The following is a 20,280-nucleotide window of genomic DNA, read 5'->3' as shown; positions in this document are numbered from 1 at the left end:
GATGGGGAAGGGGATAGGGAGGGGAAGGAGATGGGGATGGGAAGGGGAAGGGGATTGGGAATGGGAAGGGGATGGGGAAAAAGGAAGGGGAAGGGGAAGGAGATGGGGATTGGGAATGGGAAGGAGATGGGGAATGGGGAAAAAGGAAGGGGAAGGGGATGGGAATGGGGAAAAAGGAAGGGGAAGGGGAAGGGGATGGGGATGGGGATGGGGATGGGGAAGGGGAAGGGGAAGGGATAACAAAACACAAGAAACGTTTTAATTTGAAAGGTTCCTTCGGTGTCAATGACACAGTAATAATAATAATTAATGTTGTGAATGACTAAGATAACAACTTGTAAGAACGAACGATGCCTTCCCAAGGCGAACATCCAACGCTCGTACAGAAACCTTTGTACAAACGTCACAAACCCCTTGTTCGTCTCGTCCCCATTCCACAAATGTATATAATTAATACTTTTGTAATAACTATTCTCAACAAACACTCCCTCCACATGATTTTCAGTATTCAGACGAGTCCGAGTTACGGCCGTCGACGAGACGTTTACGTCGTGAAAGGTCGAACTGACGAACCTGAGTTGTCCATGAATACAAACATCCAGGGAAAGAACTCCTCACACTGCCCGTCGCCATCTTCCCGGCGCCCAAAGCTGACGCGCCACTTCCCACGTCCCTCTCTCACACCGATCACTTCCTGGTTGTTTTTACCCCAAACCACGTCTCACATCCCCACAAAATACTTTTTTTTACCAAATTCCTAAACGTAATTTCATTAATTCCTGAAATGACGTCATTCACCGAACAAGCACAAAACAAAAGATGGAGAAATCGACGGAGCGAATTCTCATCTCAGCGATACACCCGCATTGTGATGTCGTCACAATAGTGTTTTACACAAAATTATTATACAATCGAAAAGGAATCTTAATGTCGTATCATATTGCCATGAGAGAGGGAACTCAAACAGCTTTACAATGAGAAGCTTTATTGTCGAGAAATATTTACAAATTAATCAAATTCCGTATGTTCCCAATTTACGGTTCACTCCATTTTATCTCCACGACAACCTCTCGCTTTCATCGATAAAAATGTCCGACCCTGGTGGATCCTTTCACCCGCTGGTGACCGGCCGTGCTTTGTCCGCACATCTGGGGACAGGCCCAGGGTGACGGGTCAACACTGACACACAAATCTAACGATCCATGTTTTTATTACGTACGCAAAAGGAAGGAAACAGACAGGAGGAGTTCAGAATGTTCAAAATTCTGCCGATAGCTCCGGTCGGGATTCGAACCACCTACCTCCCCGACTCAGAGTGGACGCTCACCGAGTTCTCACACTCCTATCCGTGATTCTCCCTCCAAGTTGTCACATTTTACTGATATTAACCTTCAAAAGGGAAAATGCAGAATTGAATGTGAATAAAAAACTGCAATCCCTGCACCAAGCCCCGGGTCGTGTGACTTGTGTCCCATGACCAAGCCCCGGGTCATGTGACCTGTGTCCCATGACCAAGGCCCGGGACGTGTGACTTGTGTCCCATGACCAAGGCCCGGAACGTGTGACTTGTGTCCCATGACCAAGCCACGGGACGTGTGACCTGCGTCCCATGACCAAGGCCCGGGACGTGTGACTTGTGTCCCATGACCAAGGCCCGGGACGTGTGACCTGTGTCCCATGACCAAGCCACGGAACGTGTGACCTGCGTCCCATGACCAAGGCCCGGGACGTGTGACCTGCGTCCCATGACCAAGGCCCGGGACGTGTGACCTGCGTCCCATGACCAAGGCCCGGGACGTGTGACTTGTGTCCCATGACCAAGGCCCGGGACGTGTGACTTGTGTCCCATGACCAAGCCAGCCGTTCCTTATCAACCCTTTCCTTGGAGTGCTTGCTTGAGTGCTTAAGCCGCTTGGCGAGCGCTCGACGAGCGAAATAGCTTTGGGCTGTCTGGCCGTATCGTATGTATTCCATTGGGATGTCCTGTGGCAGGATAACCCGAAATCTTGGCATCCAAAAAACATCATTTCCACCAAGATCACTGAGAGACCAAGGTGAGATTTGGAGAATTTCCAGTGGGAGGGATAATATAGACTGACGTCATAGGGTTTTATACCTCCACCACCGAAGGTGGAAGGAAGTTATGTTTTCACCCCTTTCTGTCTGTTTTTGATGTTTGTTCGTTTGTCTGTCTGTTTGTTTGTCTGTTTGTTTGTTTGTTGGATTATTTATTCGTCTGTTTGTTTGTTTGTTGGTTTACTCGTCTGTTTGTTTGTTTGTTTGTTTATTCGTCTGTTTGTTTGTTTGTTGGTCTGTTTATTCGTATGTTTGTTTGTTTGTTTGTTTATTCGTCTGTTTGTTTGTTTGTTTGTTTGTTGGTCTGTTTATTCGTCTGTTTGTTTGTTTGTATGTCTGTTTGTCTGTTTGTTCGTCTGTTTGTTTGTCTGTTTGCCTGTTTGTTTGTCTGTTTGTTTGTCTGTCCAACTGTTTGTTTGTTTGTCTGCTTGCTTGTTTGTTTGTGTGCAGGATATGTTTGTGTTATACAGTAGGGGGCACATCTAGATTGGGGAGGCCAACCCCATGAAACCTTGTGCTGATGCATCGTTCCAAATTTGGTCCGTATTGTTCGGGTACGGACAGACACTGGGACAAACTCTAATTTCTGAGAAATCATCCAAATGTATCGCGAATACATTTCTCCCACTGAAATACAAAGTCATGGAAAATAATCTTGTAACTATTTAAGCTCTTCATGTACAGATTGAAAACCTATTGCCCCATAAAATCAAAGTTTGGCAGGATAATCTTATTTTTTGTTAAATGGCGTTTTCAGAGCCGTGAGGCTCTTAAAACTCCACACACCCAAACATAGCAGCGGTGGATGAATTTGGGTCGTCCTTAATCCGACATGGATTTCCTGCTCTCTTTTATAAATCCCAGGGCTGCCTTGCAGAGTCGGGAATGGTTCTCATTAAAATGGCCGAAAATGAGGGGAAGATCAGATGCCCCAACACAGGTTGACCATCGTTCCCCTCCAATTGGCAATGTTGATCAGATGAAATACCTCGAAAACCAAGTCCGTTCTGCATCCATCGTGGAAGGATTCCAATACCTTTGGAGTAGAAAGTGAATCAGAAAAGTGAACGACACTGAGTGGATTAAAATCAATTATCCATTCCAGCGCTAATACGATGGCAAAGACTTCAGCAGAGACCACCGATAGATGATTGGAAAGCCTCAAAGCCTTGGTCACTTTAACGTCGGGGATGCATATTGCGGGAGACGTTTGCCCGAGGGAAGGGACTTTGGAGTCATCTGTGTAGACCTGGAGAGATTGACACCATACTGAGTGGATATGCTCAAGCGCCCGGTTGCACGACAATGAAGGAACGTCCTTTTCAGTTTCCCCCCAAAAGTCTAGAAAGATTTGAGGCATGATCAGAGTCCAGAAGGGCCAAATTGGAACTGTTCTGACAGGATTTATGGGAATGAGTCCAGAGCCATTTATTGGGCTGCCCTCCAACAGACTAGACCATAGGGAGGAGAGTTAGGGTTGTGCCCTGCTTATGGTATTCCCAACAATCTGTGAAAATGGCATTAACTGGGTAGTTGGTCTGGAAGATATAGTTTTGGCCCAGAATTTCAGCCGAGATACTTCCCATCGGAGGGACAGGGGCATCTCACCGGCGTCCACCAGCAGGTTGGAGACTGGTATGCTGGCAAAAGCACCCAAACAGATATGGAGGGCTTTAGCTTGAATGGCTTCTAGTTTTCTGTGGTTGGTTTTTGACATATCTGCAAAGTCCTGATAACCATAGACGAGTTGGGAGCAGATTAGGGCTTTGTACAGAAGAATGTTTTCCTGGTGAGCTCCCTCGGATCTTGTTGAAAAAGCTTGGTTTTTGCTCCGGGCCCACAGAGCTATGGCATCCCAAAAATAGCAGTATCTTACCATGGAGCCCTGAAAAGGAGGCGACATCATTAATCATAATATTGAAGAATGTAGCGCTTAGACAACTACCCTGAGGGATGTCTTCTCTCAAATGAAAAATGCGTTAGAGAGCCCGGTCTACTCTTACCTGAAATGACTTGTTGGACAGAAAGTCTCAGATCCACCAGAACATTTTGCCCCTAATGCCGAGTTGGTGTAACTTGTAAAGGAGGCCTTCTTTCTAGACTGTGCCGTATGCTTTATGAATGTCAAGGAAAACACCAAGGAGTGACTCCTGATTAGTGAGGGATTTCCTGACCTCGTTAGCCAGTACGACAATATGATCAATGGCTAAACAACCCTTTTGGAATCCACTCTGGGATTCGGACAGCAAGTTGTTACTCTTGAGGAAGAAAAACAATTGATTGTTCACCATCTTCTCCATTAGTTTGCTTACCACTGATATGAGGGAAATTGGGCGGTATGAAGATGGGTTTCTGGGATCTTTTCCGGCTCTTGGAATCGAAACGACAATGGAATGTTTCCAATCGTGAGGCAGTACCCCGAGAGACCAAACCCTATTGTATAGCTCAAGGAACTTGCCCTAGAGATTGTCACCCATGTGCCAGAAAATGAGGAAGGTTAAGAGGTCAGGGCCAGGGATACTGTCCTTGGTCTTTTGGATGGCTTGCTTGGTTTCCCGGAAGGAAAAGTTGAGATTGAGTGAAGAATATACAGGACATCAGTCACTGAGGATATCTCTGTGTTGGTTCACAAATTGAAATTTGACCGATTTGGGACCATTGTCGGTGTTATTTTCTCTGAATAAGGTCAGAGAAGTGTTTGCCAAGGGCTGAAGCCTTTTCTTTCTTTGAGGAGGAGGATACATTAAGGGGATACAAGACCCTTCCACCATCTTGAATTCCATTCATACATTTCACTCTTCACCAAATTGATTGAAGAGGACTGTCTGGGTTAATGGATGAACAAAAGTGGCGAAAAGAAGCCATCTGTGCTTTTTTGATGACCCCTTGGGCCTGGGCTCTATTCCTCTTGTATTTGATAGCATCCTCAATCCTTGGGTTTTTCTTTACTTTCTTGAGGGCAACCCTTCGTTCCTGAATGGCCTGTCTGCATTCGCCATTCAACGAAGGAACTTTGATTTTCCTACCTGGAGAGCTTCTGCAGGTGGAGATTGTTTCCTGGGTGATGGAGTTTATGGTCTTTATATTACTCGAGAGCTGTTAAAATTCTCAGTGTTTGCACTTGCTAGCTCTTCCCTCATTTCCTTGGAACAGCGGCAAGAAAAGGAAACCCAGTTGGCCTTGGAAAAAATCCAAGATGGAGGACCATTGGAGTCCTCAATGTCTATTTTTGAATACGAGTCATCATCATCATCATCATCATCATCATCATCATCATCATCATCATCATCAAAATCATCATCATCTCTGTTACTCAAAGTGGCAGTGTGAACATTTTCACAGTCATAATCTCCAATCATAGAGCGCTTACACAAGTCTGTACATAACGGTCATTTTCTGACATGAACAGCGACTTATTGCACACCGACTACAACCATAGTTGCAACTGGCGCTGGATCGAACTTTGTCACAATAGGAGTGTAGCCATTATCATTTTCAGTCAAGCCATATTTGGTTTGAGATGCACTGCAATCTGAATGAGCTCGATGAGCGTGCCCAGGCAGCTGTCATTACATTTTGAGCTGGCCAGACAATCCTGTGTTCAGAGGAGCACTACAACGTCCGAGGGCTTGGATAGCACCTCCGGGTGGCCTTATTCATTAGTTCAACAAAATTTGTTTCATCCAATCATCATAAGTTGATTTTGTACCTTGAATGTGATTTTGTATAATATCCACGTTAGCCACACCGGTTCCTGAGTGGGTGTTTGCACCTCGATCTACTGTAATCTGTGTTGTTTATTAGTCATAGGAGACCGGTCCTGATGTGTGATGGCTGCTTGCAATCCTTACTAGTTTGCCTGAGTGAACTGCCATACTCACCGGTGCTGAGGCTGTTCTCTGAGAATAGCCAGAGAGATGTTGACCTTCACAAGCACATGATCAGATGAACCAATTGGAGCTGTTCCCCAGTTGTCCACCCTGGTGAGGCAATGCATTGTGAAACATCTTGACTTGAAATCTGTTTTTGAGTTTATAATATCACGGGATAGTGTGAACAGGCTTCCCCACTACCAAAATTGTATGGTCAAACTCCCCATATTTATGGAAATCACAAAGGTCCACTCACCCAAAGTGCAATGGGTGTGTCTCGTCCTGAGAGAACCATCTTAGTGACCATCGTATCACTCCCTTTCAGATATGTATGAGTCGGGCCTGCAGCTGCCACTTATGGTCCTCACTGCGCCCATTCCACACGTCACCTATCTCTGTTTTTTAATGGTCTACTCTCAAGTTTACTGACCCCACGGGTGAGTATAGAATGTGAATTTAAAGTGGAGTTCAAATTCTTTGCTGAAAGCTGAGTTTAATGAACCACTTTGTACTCCGTACCTTGGCAAGTGGAAAAATATTAAAATATTAACTTATTGTTGAACCTCTTCAGTTAAAATTGGATTCTAATTGAAGCAGAAAATTGCATGGATTAGGAACACTAGTGCATGCCGGTACGTGCGTGGCCGTGCGTGCCAAAAAAAAAAACTTTCAAACAAAACTCACAGGCCGTTCCTTCGCTCTCGTAAACGGCGACTGGATTGGCGCATTGTGTTAATCTATAAATGCGCATAAGAAATTGAGAAATTATTAGAATATAGTAAGTCATCACTATCCGGAAGTCCGTACATTGTAACCCGTAATGGGGAACGCGCTGAGGATCTCTTCTCCAACGGCCACGCCTACGCAGCAACGTGTCCTTTCATTGGTTGGTAAATAAATGGCCATAACTTGGGAACCACTTGTCCAATTAATATCAAACCTTGAAAAGGCACATACTCAGGGCCCCAGCAATATACCTGGCAAGTTTCAATTCGATCAGACCAGTGGTTGTCGAGAAACAGCAGTCAGACACAGACACACACACAGATTGCTGGAATTATCCCGAACGTAGTGAACTTCATACTCAACGCGTGCACATGAGAGAATAGGAAACAACAACAACAACAACAACAACAACACAATACCCTGGCAATTTGGAATCCGTGTCGTCGGATATGACCCTTTTGCTTCCAGTTTTTGTCATGGGGAATGATGCATCCCGGGAGATAAAGGCATCGTCGGAGACATGAAAGACCCAAATATCAGACATGGTGTATATTTCCTCCACTGATTTTAATAAAGATATCTCCCACATCATCAAAAAATAATTTTTAATCGTGATTTACATTATTTGATCGCTGATCCCAAATCCAGGCTGAAGTAACCGGAAATTGCAGCATCGAATGTAAGAAAAATTCTACATTCGCTTCTCGGCTTTGCCTATTCCATATTAGATAGACTAGTACGTGCCCGTAAAAAAAAAAAAAACTTTCAAACCGCGAGCAAGAAACAACAACCACACAGGGCATTTCTTTGCTCTTGCGTGCCCATTCGTGCGTCGCCCGGAAGTTCGCATATCACAGTTACGATTATTCGCAATTTAGTTTTAATGTGCAATTATTAAATTAGCGCCAACATATTTTGCCTTTTTGCAATGTCATCGCAAGGAAAAACACAAAGAGAAGAGAAGAGAAAAAAAAATTACTTCCTGGTTCGGAGCATACCAGCTCACTCTGATGTTACCGAAATGTATGCACCATCTAATATGAAAACGATCATAACTTGGGGCATTGTGTTTGTCTATAAATGCGCATAAGAAATCGAGAAATTATTGGAATACACGAAGTCATCACTCTCCGGAAGTCCGTACGTTGTAACCCGTAATGAGGAATGCAGCTGAGGTTTTCTTCCCCATCAGCCATGCCTACGCAGCAACGTGTCTTGTCATTGGTTGGTAAATAAATGGCCATAACTTGGGAATCACTTATCCGATTAAAATCAAATCTTGAAAAGGCACATCCTCAGGTCCCCAGCAATATATCTGGCAAGTTTCAATCAGATTGGACCAGTGGTTGTCGAGAAACAGCGGTCACAGATACACACACACACACAGACACACACACACACACACACACACACACACACACACACACACACACACACACACACACACACACACACACACAGACACACATTGCTGGAATTATAGATAGATGAACATTTGTTTGCGGATTTTTTGAGTGACGTTCAAATCCATCCTGTGAACTTAATTTGTCTGTTGTAATAAGTAAATAGTCCGCCTTGCCGGAACATTCTCTGTCAACAATAGTATGAAATGGCGGTACAATTTTTCTCTTTTTTTTTCATTAATCGACATTCTTCAGCTTCTATTGACATTCAGCCCCAAAGTCAAGCTTGCTGGTTCAGACCCAGCCTGCAATACAATAATATTAAAGCAGAGGTGATTATGGATGTCTTAACAAGAATTTTTAACAACAAAATCTAGGTTTGCACACTCGTATAAGTGAGGGTAAAAAGGCAACGCAGTGACATCAGGGATGTGTGTGTGTTCCATTACTAATCAGCTTGTACAGCGCTTGCCAAGTGGCTTAACTACATCACCAGGTGGCTTAACTGTATCGCCAGATGGCTTAACTACATCACCAGGTGGCTTAATTATATCGCCAGGTGGCTTAACTATATCACCAGGTGGCTTAACTATATCGCCAGGTGGCTTAACTATATCACCAGGTGGCTTAACTATATCGCCAGGTGGCTTAATTATATCACCAGGTGGCTTAACTATATCGCCAGGTGGCTTAACTGGATTGCCAGGTGGCTTAACTGGATTGCCAGGTGGCTTAACTAGATCGCCAAGTGGCTTAACTCGATCACCAGGTGGCTTAACTAGATCACCAAGAGGAAAGTGGTCACCGACTTGTGTTATGGTCGATGGGACACCTCTGGCTGACCGATCAACTGAAGGACTCAAGGACAGTGTGCTCTGCGATGTAACACGTTCCCTGTGAAGCTTCAATCCCACAGTTTGCAGGTATTACCTCTATAGTTGTTATTGGCTGGAGACGTCGCGTAGGGAATCGAACGCAGGCTCGACAACTCAAAGGTGAGTGTGCCACCTCCACACGGTCCTGTTGGAGTAATTCAAGAAAAAAACTAGAGGGGGAGCACTCGGTAGAGTGCAAAACCTCTGCCGCCAATACTGCTGGGTCACTTAAGTGAACCTGATATCCTATTCATTCAATTTGACGTCAACAGTGCTCACAGAGTTATAGTTTGCAACTTTCCCTTTTACTTTTAACTTTTACAGACTCAGTTAATTCGTCATAACTAGATTCCTTGAGACATAAATTGATTTTACGTGGGTATATCCACCTGAAGTTCCAAATTCAGCCGCAATTATCATTTTGGCATGTTATTTTTTTGTTGGAAATCACTTATAACATGTAGAAATGCAAAAAAAAAAAAATCGAAATTTTGTTGAAAAAAAATTTGCAAAATTTTTTTTCTCTAACAATTTTTTTTGGGGGGGGAGGGGGTTGGAAATCACTTAAAACATGTAGATATGCAAAAAAAAAAATAAATTGAAATTTTGTTGAAAAAAAAGTTGCAAAAATTTTTTTTCTCCAACAATTTTTTTTTGGGGGGGTGGGGGGGAGGGTTGGAAATCACTTAAAACATGTAGAAATGCAAAAAAAAAAATTCAATTTTTTTTCAAATTGGCCGCCATAGCGGCCATATTGGATTTTGGACCAAGTCCAAAATCTAATGGCATGATCCTTGGACCAGACCTAACCCCCCCACCAAGTTTCGTCGAAATCCGTCAAGGAGTTTTTCCGTAATACTGTTCACAAACAAACAAACAAATAAAAAAAAACCAATGTCACCTGCAGAGTGACCCGTATCTTGCCAAAATGTGACCACGTGTGACTTCTTTAAGGTCACACTGAGGTGAACAGAGCTGCTATCCACCAGGAGCGACTCCTTGAGGAATATCTGCCTACGAGAGATTCCGATGAGAATCGTTTTACAGAGTAACCATGAAAAATATGCGTTTGCCTCATAACGTCACCAAATGACGCCATAATGTCTCAAGCTTGACATATCTAGAAAGCACTCATCGAGGTGTTCAATTTGAGGTATTACACGATATGGTACCTAAGATTTCAAAATTTGACCTTGGGGTCAAAAACTTTTGACCTCCAGCACTAACCATGAAGGTCAAGGCCGATCGCCACCAAAAATTAATCAGCTGAGTGCCAAACCATGAACTATATTCCCATGAAGTTTGGAGACGATCCGATCAAAATTACTCAAAAAATAAGGGTTTCGTCGACTCCCCTGATGTGCGACAAAGTGACCTTGACCTTTGACCTTGACCTTGAAAATTTTATGCGCTGAAAGGGACCTCTATAGGACTCTGATATGCGAAGTTACAAAAATTTCCAATGATAACTGTGCTCTGCAGAGTGATCGTTACGTGATTACAGACAAACAAACAAACAAACAAACAAAAAAAACATACAAGCTGACTAACATATCTTCGTTTTGGCAAGATAACAAACAAACAAGCAGTCATAGACTGGTACTTACGAAATCATCAACTTGACCTCTGACCTTGTCTAATAAAAGCTGTCTCGAGAGAAGGTAGCGACGCAAACCAGAAGTTTCTACGATGATTCTGTATCAAACCATCAAAAATCGTAACGTCGACCGAAGCAAAAATCTCCATTTCTCCACGCAATTATTTCATATTATTTTATCAGTCACAAAACCGTAATATTCGGCCATCCACCAACAATCTTTACATAATCCGACGGATTAGCGAGTCAGGCATGTGACGATAACCTTTATTGGGATGAAAAATGACTTTTAAACACCATCTTTATCGAAAACACCGTCAGCGCGCACATGGAAAACCTTTACGTGACTCAACGATGCATCTGCTCGAGCGCACTGCATCACTTGACGACCCGTGACGCGCGAGTGAAATATTTTTTATACAATCTTACAACGTCTCCAAAACATCCGATTTTTACAAGAATTTCGACAACCCAATGTCAAGCGTCCTAAGCGATCGCAAAAAACCGAAGACAAAATTAAAATCGAAGTTAAAACGAACTCGTAACGTCGATCGAAGCAAAAATACTCCATTTCTCCACATTAATTTACGGAATTATGTTTGACCTCACTGTGACCTTGACCTTTGACCAAAATCTAATTAGCATTAGCCATCACCCTCCTGAATCACGTGATGCAATTTGACATTGGTCGCTTCTTCCGTTCTCGAGTTATCGTGCCTACAAACAAACAAACAGAAACGGAAGTCATCAATATACTTACGAAATCTTTAGATTTCGTAAGTAACAAACAAACAGAAACAGAAGTGATCAATATACTTACGAAATCTAATGATTTCGTAAGTAACAAACAGAAAGGGGTGAAAACAGTAACCTCCATCCATCTTCGGAGGTTAAAAAAGGACAATAATTCTCGAGTGTGAGAAATAAAGATGAAGATGGCCCTCTCGGCACCATTGGGAGTAAAGATCTTTTGAAATTTTCCAACAAAAGCGATAACGTTACAGAACTTGCTGAGAGAGTGAACCATTGTTTTTGTTTTTTATAACCGATTTTACTTGCTCGTCAAAGCGGAATCAAACATTCACCGAATCACTGGAGATGTGGTTCCGAGCATGCCTGGCAGCCCATTGTTTGGCTGTTGCTTGGAATGTTTTGGGTGTGGTGTCAGGTACGCGGTTTATGGTTTACAGCACCTCCACTCATTCTTGTGGGGAACGGTTATCTGCAAACATCAACAGAGAATGTTGCGTTTAACGAGACTATTCTAATGAGTTCTATTCACTCAAAGAGAGTGGAAGGTTGATGGAAATTGCGATTCATATGTGAACACAAATGGGTTCTCATTCGGGTGTAAAGATCAACAAACTCCTTTTCACCCAAAAAAAATTGGCCGAATGTGTTTTTTCGTTTTCTGTAGTTGTAGTCGAGTCGTCGAGGTTCGTGGAAGAGACAATACACTGAATGAGCTAGTACATAGTCTGCAACTTGTACTAAAGCCATGTTCCAAGTTTTAGTTGAATATGTGAAAGGGTATGGGGCAAAAGTCTGACAAACCAGAGGTGGGACGGACGGACGGACGGAGAGCAAACCTATAGTCCCCTCCGGTGAAACCACTAGAGGACTAATCAATACACACACGAGCAGGTCCCAACTACATGCACATGTTATGATTGTATGGTAGAGTTTGAACCGGCGCTGTCCAATACTGTCCCTTTTTGGTGGTGGTTCGGGGTGATGTCCCATGAGAGATATTTCACTAAAGTTTCCAACTATAGCATCTGTGTTTCCTCTTTCATTGCTATTGCTTGTTAAGTCAAACTTAATTGATTAGCTAAATTAATCAATTGTGTATTTTCGCCATCACTAGCAGGGGTATCCAGCGTTTAACATTACCGTTCACAGAGCTGCAAGGCCTTGGACACAATATGGAGAAAAATCCGCCCAAAAAAATCCAATTTAATTTTTTCAGAATTTGCCAACAACCACTCTCTGGGACTCACTGATGAACCTCTGAAAGTTTCACAAAGATCCGTTTGGCCGTTTCTGAGAAAAGTGGTGACAGACAGTGAGTGTAGATGTGTCATCTGCGACTGCATGAGCTTGGTGTTGGCTAAACGGTTAAGGTAGCTGATTGAAGATCTCAGGGTCTTGAATTTGAGCCCTTGTCATTCCGTTAAATAACACCAGGTAGGGGTCACTCAGCCTGTCATCCTTCAAGGTTGGCAAAATGAGCACGAGCTTACTGGTAACAGGGTCACTGCTTCAGCGGCACGGCCGTGCTTCTCGTAGCGATCAATGTGACCAGCAGCCGCAACCTGCATACCAAATGATAATCTGGTACTGCAAAGTAAACTTTTCCGCAGCAATCAAGATTACACCTGCAATGTTTGAAGGCAAGGGATTAAAAAAATGTAAAAAATCGGATACTTTCACAATCCTTTCCCCATTCTTCTGTTTCCTTCCCTGTAGATTTACCTTCATGTTATCATTTTTATTTCATGGCGCTCGGATTGTGCGTTCACTTGGTGGGCCAATTCCACTTTTGTGGCACCATCAGGCGGAGTAACTTGGAACACTTATGAGTAAGACTGTCTTCATTTTTCGTTTCACTTCTGAAGCAAAACCAAGGTAACAGACATGTGCAGCGGATACCTGCAGCTACAACGACTGCATTGAGCTGGTAGGACAGCTGAGAGGTATGAACACTCGCTTTTGAACTGTCAAGCCTCGGCTCGAATCCTGCTCCCAGCTATAAACTGTCACCATGGTGTTTCGCAGGTGGGGTGATGAGGCATCAAAATATTCCCCCTTCCCTCGGATAGATGTTAATCCAGACTGGTGGCTGTCTACCTGCGCAGGTTGTCTGCTGTCACTGGGAGCGCCGGTGGACGATAAGTGGCCAGCCGGTTACAGAAAGTCTTCGCCTCGAACGGTTCCCCTTGGCCAACCACAACAGGTGAGAACACCTGGAATCTGCTCAAGGTGTCGGCAACAATCACCAAATGTTTGCAAAATGATACCAAGGGATGTTTGATGTCCACCAAGGAATGCTGGTAGATCAGGCAACCCTTTTCTCACCCCCATCCTGCGCCCCCTCCTAAGATTACTGGCCCATCTAAATGACAGCACAACTCAGTGATGCACGCAACCACCACTCCTGCAAAGCACCAATCCATAGTTTTATAGTCGGCTCAAGAATTTAAACCCAACCTTATCAGTGTGCTGCTACCTGTGCACTATCACGTAGGACCATCGTTTTTCACTTTATACCTGTAAAGAAAAAAAAATGAAGTCAACAGTACACAGACATAGTGACAAAAGTGTTTAAAGCCACCTCACTTAATAATCATGGTGTTTTTTGTGCCACCTGGTACAGGTAAGTTCGTTTCACCATTGGCCGTTGAGAACATGTGACATGAAAACAAACATGTCGCGATGTTTTCTGCCTGGAGGCGACAACACCCACCACTCCATCCTGTTGCGACAGGTTGAACCCCACCACATGGATGGTGGGCAGAGACAAGACCTGCTCTCAAACACGTCGCCCAAATTCCGAGCACAGGCCGGAGAGCAGTCCGGAGAGGCTTGACAAACGGCCAATGAGTTGCCAGGTTGCTGGGCGTGTCGCTCTGCCGAAGGAAGCTTCCCGCAGCCGTCGTCGCCAGGAAGAGCGGGAGGGAACGGAGGACTCACTGGGTCGTTCCGGTCAAGCTCACCAGTCAGGCGGAGCGAGGGGGGCGTGGTTTATTTATGGGCGGGGCCTGCGTCAAGCGTCCCCCTCGAGGTGTGTTCCAACGGGTCGGCTGAGTCTGAGCACACACGCAAGACATCGACCGACTGGAAGCCTTCTTGTCATGTAGGTTCGATCCCCTTGCCCCTCTCATTGGACGTCCGGGCGATGTTTTTTATCGAGTCATTGTAACTTTGTCGACCATTCAGCCGAAATTTCTGATGCAGCAGTTGCGCGTACCTGTAAAATTTTCCTGATGCTGCCTGTAAAATAATTAATTGTGCTCTTCAGCACATCTTGACTGCCGGATTCGAGTTCAATGTGTTTTCGTTTTGTTTGAGCAAACCGTGATATATATATATATATATATATATATATATATATATATATATATATATATATATATATATATATATATATATATATATATATATATATGTGAGTGACTACAAAAGCATGCGAGAGAACGGAAAGGTGCTCCGAAGGTACGGCTGGGAATGCGCGTTGCGGGGGGTACAGTGTCACGTGCTCATTTGACCCCGCTTGCCATGTCTGCGAAGTTCATCACACTCAATGAATGAGAGAGAGAGAGAGAGAGAGAGAGAGAGAGAGAGAGACCAGAGAGAGAGAAAGAGAGAGAGAAAGAGAGAGAGAAAAAGAGAGAGAAAGAGAGAAAGAGAGAAAGAGAGAAAGAGAAAGAGAAAGAGAAAGAGAAAGAGAAAGAGAAAGAGAAAGAGAAAGAGAAAGAGCGCTCAGGTCCACTCGGATCTCACGGAGATTTTGCCTCAACAATGGAGCGTCTATAAACCATTTTAACAATAATAATATTATATATATATATATATATATATATATATATATATATATATATATATATATATATATATATATATATATATATATATATATCTTACGATGATCATATATGAATGGGTTTCTTTTCCTCTCATCCTCTAAAGTAAGTGAATGAATAAGCGATTTCCATGCTTCGAGGTAGCGGACCCCTGACCAGGTGGTAGGTCTTCTTCCTTTGATTGTGTTTCCCTGAATTGTGACGGACAATCAGTAAGTCAGTGGCCGAACTTGGGAGAGGAACTTATTAATTAGTAAGGGCGATTAAATAGTTAAAAAAAAATTTTTTTTAAGTCTTCAATGTTCAACCACCTCTGGTACACGATGGCCGTTCAAGAGGTTCTCGGAACTGGATAATGGTGGTGTAATTATTGCCTCCACCATCGAAGGTGGCCGGAGGTTATGCTTTCATCCCCGTCCGTCTGTTTGTTTGTCTGGTTGTTTGTGAACAGCTTATCTCAAAACGTTGTGCATGGGTTGGGATGATACTTGGACAGGTTGGCTGGGTGATGAAGGAAGACTTGATTCCATTTTGGTGAAGATCTGGATCCGGTAATTTTTTCAGGCGGTTCATCACCATTGAGAGATCGATTGTCGGGCTAAAAACTATGTGCAACATCTTATCTCTAAAAATTGTAGCAAAAAACTTGATGGATGAGTTGGAAAGGTGATAAGAACAAGCCGATTCGATTTTGGTGAAGAACCGACCGATCGATGGGATTCAAAATGTAAATTTTTCAGCCTGGTGTAGGTATGTTCTCCTCAGAGTATGGTTCTCATCTAATAATGTTTCAACGTATGATTTATAAGAATAAAATTGTTTATGATTTATAACCGATAATATGTCGTTCCGATGACATCTTGGACGGACCTTTTAAGTTGGGTGATCGATAAATGAGGGCCTCAAACTGCCCACCACTTGGGTTGCTCATGTACTGGGTGTGGGGTCCTCATTATATGTTACCCACAATGCTTGTAAACTGAAGGTTCAACTGGAATTCTGATTTGTAAATGCACTTTGTACCATTTTGTTTTTCTTGCTTGAATGTTTGCACGGTACCGCGTTGTTTGTCAGATACCAGCGACACCTGTGTTGTTCTTCCCTCGTGTCTGCCATAGTTCCTGACACTCATGTCTCGCATCATCTATTTTGTCATGCTGATGAGATTGTCACCACTAAAACAGATGTCCATGTTGGATGTTGCCTTGAGCTTATGCCACACTTTCCTTTTGGGTTAACATTCGTTTTAATTTTATTTATATTTAAATTTATAGATCAACACTTTTTTTTTTCTGGAGGGATGGTCATTATTATTGACATTTTTAAAATGTTTTTTTTAAATTGCTGTTAAACATTGATATTGGGCTCGAAGGATAGCCTACAGGTATGCATACACTTGTCTGAGCTGTCTATCAGCCTGGGTTGGAATCCCGACTCAGCTGTAAACTGTCATCCTGGTGTTTCACAGGCAGGGTGATTCATCAATGTGTGTGTGTCGTCCATCCGATGGACGTTAAACTGCACGTCCCTTCTGTCGGCATTAGTTGGTGGACGTTAAAGATCCCAAGGTGTCCTTTGTGAAGAGTAGGAAAGATATTGCTTCGGCAGCATCAATGGATGATGATGATGATGATGATGATGATGATGATGATGATGATGATGATGATGATGATGATGATGATGATGATGATGATGATGATGATGATGATGATGATGATGATGATGATGATGATGATGATGATGATGATGATGATGATGATGATGATTTTTTTCCTCATTCCTTTGCATAACCTGAGCTTGATGACATTTTGTATGCACTTTGGCATACACAAAGACATGTAATAAGAGTCAATACAAAGTAAAGGAGTATGGATACCAGACTCGGTGATGTAATGGTTCGAATGACTGTGGGAAGTTGGTGATTCAAACTCAACTCCAGCCAAATCATACCTGAGATAGGCAGCAGCACAGAGCCGACATACATGCTGCTTCCTTGCTTAACACTCAGCATTAACAAAGGATAGCAGACAGACAACCAACCATAATGAGACCTTGAGGGGTCGAATGACCTCCTCCTGTGTTGAAGTTCCTTGTGAGGGAGCTCGTACATATTTTGTGCCAGTAGTGTGTCCAGATTCCACGAAACATGCTCCACGATGTGGCAAGTTCTGTAATGCCGAGGATGGTACGCCATGCAAGGTTCGATGTGTTCACACCTACAGGCAGTGGGAAAAAAAAATGGAAACACCAACGTAAAGTCACTTAATAGGGCAATGGGTCACCACGTGAGGCCAGTACTCCCTGTATCCGCCATGGCATAGAGTGCACCAGCGGCTGGAATTGTGCAGGAGGGATGCTGCACCATTCTTCCTCAAGAAAGTCAATCAACTCACACCTGTTTGATGGAGGTGGAAAACGCCGTCTGAGGTATCGTTCCACAATATCCCATAAATGCTCGATTGGGTTCAGATCCAGTGACCGAGAAGACCATGACATATGGACAACCTCAGTGTCATGCTCATCAGACCATTGGGTGACCACACGTGCTCTGTGGATGAGGGCATTGGGCAGTCTCCTCTTGCAGCCATGCCAGCCATAATTATAGGCAACCAGGTCTGTGCAGCATTTTTATACATGATCCTAAGCATGTTGGAATGTTATTTGTTTCATTAACACATGGGCCACACCTGTCTGGAAGCCGTTGCTTGATGTTTCCATTTTTTTTTGTGCACTACCTGTAGTTGACCGTCCTTGTGCAGAGCTACACATTGATTGTTTCGTCATTGAAGCACCAACACTCATAGCATTTACCCTCATTCAGCACATCATGTGTACATTTGCTATTTGGCGTTCATAAATGGCAGGGTGGAGGTGGAGGTGAGGGGTGGCCTCATGTTCTTAAAGACATACTGTACTGAGAGGTCTCCTTGACCAAAGTTTGTGGAATCAAACTCAAACTGAGATTACGAAGGCATTTTATAACCAAACACAAGGATGTCATCTCAAAGTTGATAGGAAGAGCTGGGAGCAGAGATAATAAAACAGAGAATTTGAGAAACTAAGAGTGAACTTTGGTCTTCAACCAAAGAATGTTTCACTCTATACTCCTGCTTTCGGAGTTCGAGATTAAAGAAAAACGCAGCTGCTGCTGCAGAGTGCACATTGAACTCATCGAGGATGCCAACAAATGACAAGAATGCACAATCTCCAAAAGATTAATCATCTTTGGGGAGAATGTAGTTATAATTGTAACAATTGATAAAAAAAAGGACAAATAAGTTAATTGACAAATATCACGATTTATTCCAAGGACTTCATCTTGATGAGACACTGCGGCAAATGCCCTGTGCCGTGTTAATAAAGAAATCTTATTTCGGCCTAAATCCGAAGTTGTGAGTGCTCAGATTTGTGCGGACGAAGGTTCGCACTCAGATGTGGAAGCTTCATCCAGTTCATCCCTCTGAGAGCATGGATTACTTTGTGCGGACTACATCAATGTGAACGCAGCCGAAGCATTAGATCTCGCATAACTGCGGCAATTGTTGCTTGGCTTGTCGTCGCCACTCTGGCACCAAAAGGGGCACAATCAACAATAAGGATGGGTCGCCACTCTGACAAAAGATCCTCGACTGGCTCACATTTTCCCAAGATGCTGGTACTCATTTATGACCTTGAGAGGTTAACATGCTGAATCAAACCTTCTGGTATTATTTTGGCCTGGCTGGAGCTCTTACCGAGGACCTGATGACCCGCAGGCAACCGCCTCAACTGTTAAGCCACCACCAAGCGTCTTGGGAATTAGTGAATATGGGTTATCTGTCTGAGCACTTCTGAAAGCAGATTGAAGCAGTTGTTATGACATTCTTGTCCTCTTCACTGTTATCCATCCCAGCATTAACAACGCGCACACTTCTTATTATCAATCTCACCTCTCAGTGTTTTGCATGATTTTCATACATGATGGAGGTCAATTGTGAACAAATGTTTGCACGAATCCACCAGGAAACTTGAAACTTGGCTGTCGGCATCCGAGGACAGAGAGCGTTTAACCTTGGAGTGTTTATCGACGAAACCGTAAACATCCTCCATGGAGTGCAGAATAATGAATGTGATTGCCAGCACTGTATTTACAGGTGGTTAGTGAGGAAGTGTGATGGGTGGTCAGGAAACAGTCAGGGACAATGCACACGGCTTACGTATAGTGAATGTGCCAACCAAAAGAAAACCAGCTTCCAAACTGATGTCGCATGGGTAGTCCAACTTTTCTGTCATCTCCACTCTCCCTTGCTGGTTTGATCATTGTGCACTTTGGTATTCTCAAATAACTCTGAATGTTCGAAAGTGGCATTCATGTGGCATGAGTGATGCAAAAAGAATGACATTGTTGCTGCAACTGCAGTCAATTCAATCATTTCAATGCGAGCTCCCTTATGAGCAACTCCAACACAGGAGTATGCTACTAGGCCCATCAACACAGGAGGATGCTACTAGGCCCATCAAAGCCTGGGCTACGATTGCCAACCTATGGTTGCTTGTCCGTGATCTATCCTTTTTTAAATGCTGAGCATCAAGCAAGAACAGCATGTATCATTGTGAAGGTCTTTGGTGTGACTTGGCCGACCTCCCAGACTCAAAGCGGATCCTTTAACAAGATTTCACTTCTTCTTCTTTTTCATTTGCATGCAGCAGAAGGTTTGCATGTGGGGTAGCCTCATTGGCTGAGGGTGCGGCTGTGTCGCTGATGCAATTCCCTCTGCTGGTTATGGCAGGAATTTGGAATTTGGCCAGGGTGCTGGGATCTTCAGGAATTTGGAATCTTCGCGAAGGACACTGTGCGACGTTTAACGTCCACCAACGAATGCTGGCATATATCCATTTGAGGGATGGCACACACATTGATAAATCGCCGTGCATGTGAAACATCAGTCTGACACTTGATAGCTGGGTCGGAATTCAAACTCAGGCTTGACAGCTTCGAAGTGAGCTGGTGCATCTCGAGGCCATCCTGTGAGCCCGCAATTACGCCGCTGAGTCTGGTTGAACCACTCAACAGGTTGTTCAGTTTTCTCAGTGTCCTCAAACAATTTCATAACAACACAATATTTTGCTCTCCCGAAGGTGCACCAGAGGCTGCTCTCTGGGCTCCTA

The 20,280-nt window shown here is 43.6% G+C and overlaps 2 protein-coding genes, 1 long non-coding RNA gene and 1 other non-coding gene across 5 annotated transcripts in view; 2 read left to right on the top strand and 2 right to left on the bottom strand.

Moving 5' to 3' along the window:
- The window catches only part of TM9SF4 (transmembrane 9 superfamily member 4), a 114,149-nt gene extending 113,421 nt beyond the window's left edge, over positions 1-728 (bottom strand). Inside the window, exon 1 of the mRNA XM_085893626.1 lies at positions 574-728. Coding sequence (XP_085749752.1) covers positions 574-633 — 60 coding nt within the window. The 5' untranslated portion in view covers positions 634-728. The remainder of the gene's footprint in view (positions 1-573) is intronic.
- A 5,218-nt stretch (positions 729-5,946) lies between these two features.
- LOC147035101 (uncharacterized) lies at positions 5,947-13,626 on the top strand. The gene is made up of 3 exons (XR_015061297.1): positions 5,947-6,059; positions 6,274-6,385; positions 13,408-13,626. It is a non-coding gene; the product is annotated as an uncharacterized LOC147035101 (long non-coding RNA).
- On the bottom strand, positions 6,118-6,281 carry LOC147035102 (U1 spliceosomal RNA). Its single transcript, XR_015050112.1, has one exon. It is a non-coding gene; the product is annotated as a U1 spliceosomal RNA (small nuclear RNA).
- A 596-nt stretch (positions 13,627-14,222) lies between the features above and the next one.
- Positions 14,223-20,280, top strand: part of LOC147035100 (protein FAM110C-like) — a 30,014-nt gene continuing 23,956 nt past the window's right edge. Inside the window, exon 1 of one of the 2 annotated variants that reach the window (XM_085893586.1) lies at positions 14,223-14,405. The gene's annotated coding sequence lies outside the window, so the exon portion shown is untranslated. The remainder of the gene's footprint in view (positions 14,406-20,280) is intronic. The other variant, XM_085893579.1, reaches the window with a different exon arrangement.

Source organism: Eptatretus burgeri, chromosome 1 (assembly GCF_056783735.1).
Source record: "Eptatretus burgeri isolate ZD-2024b chromosome 1, Ebu_testis_v1, whole genome shotgun sequence".
Taxonomy (NCBI): domain Eukaryota; kingdom Metazoa; phylum Chordata; class Myxini; order Myxiniformes; family Myxinidae; genus Eptatretus; species Eptatretus burgeri.
Note: the sequence above shows the minus strand (reverse complement) of the source record. Positions and strands in the feature narration are given on the sequence as shown.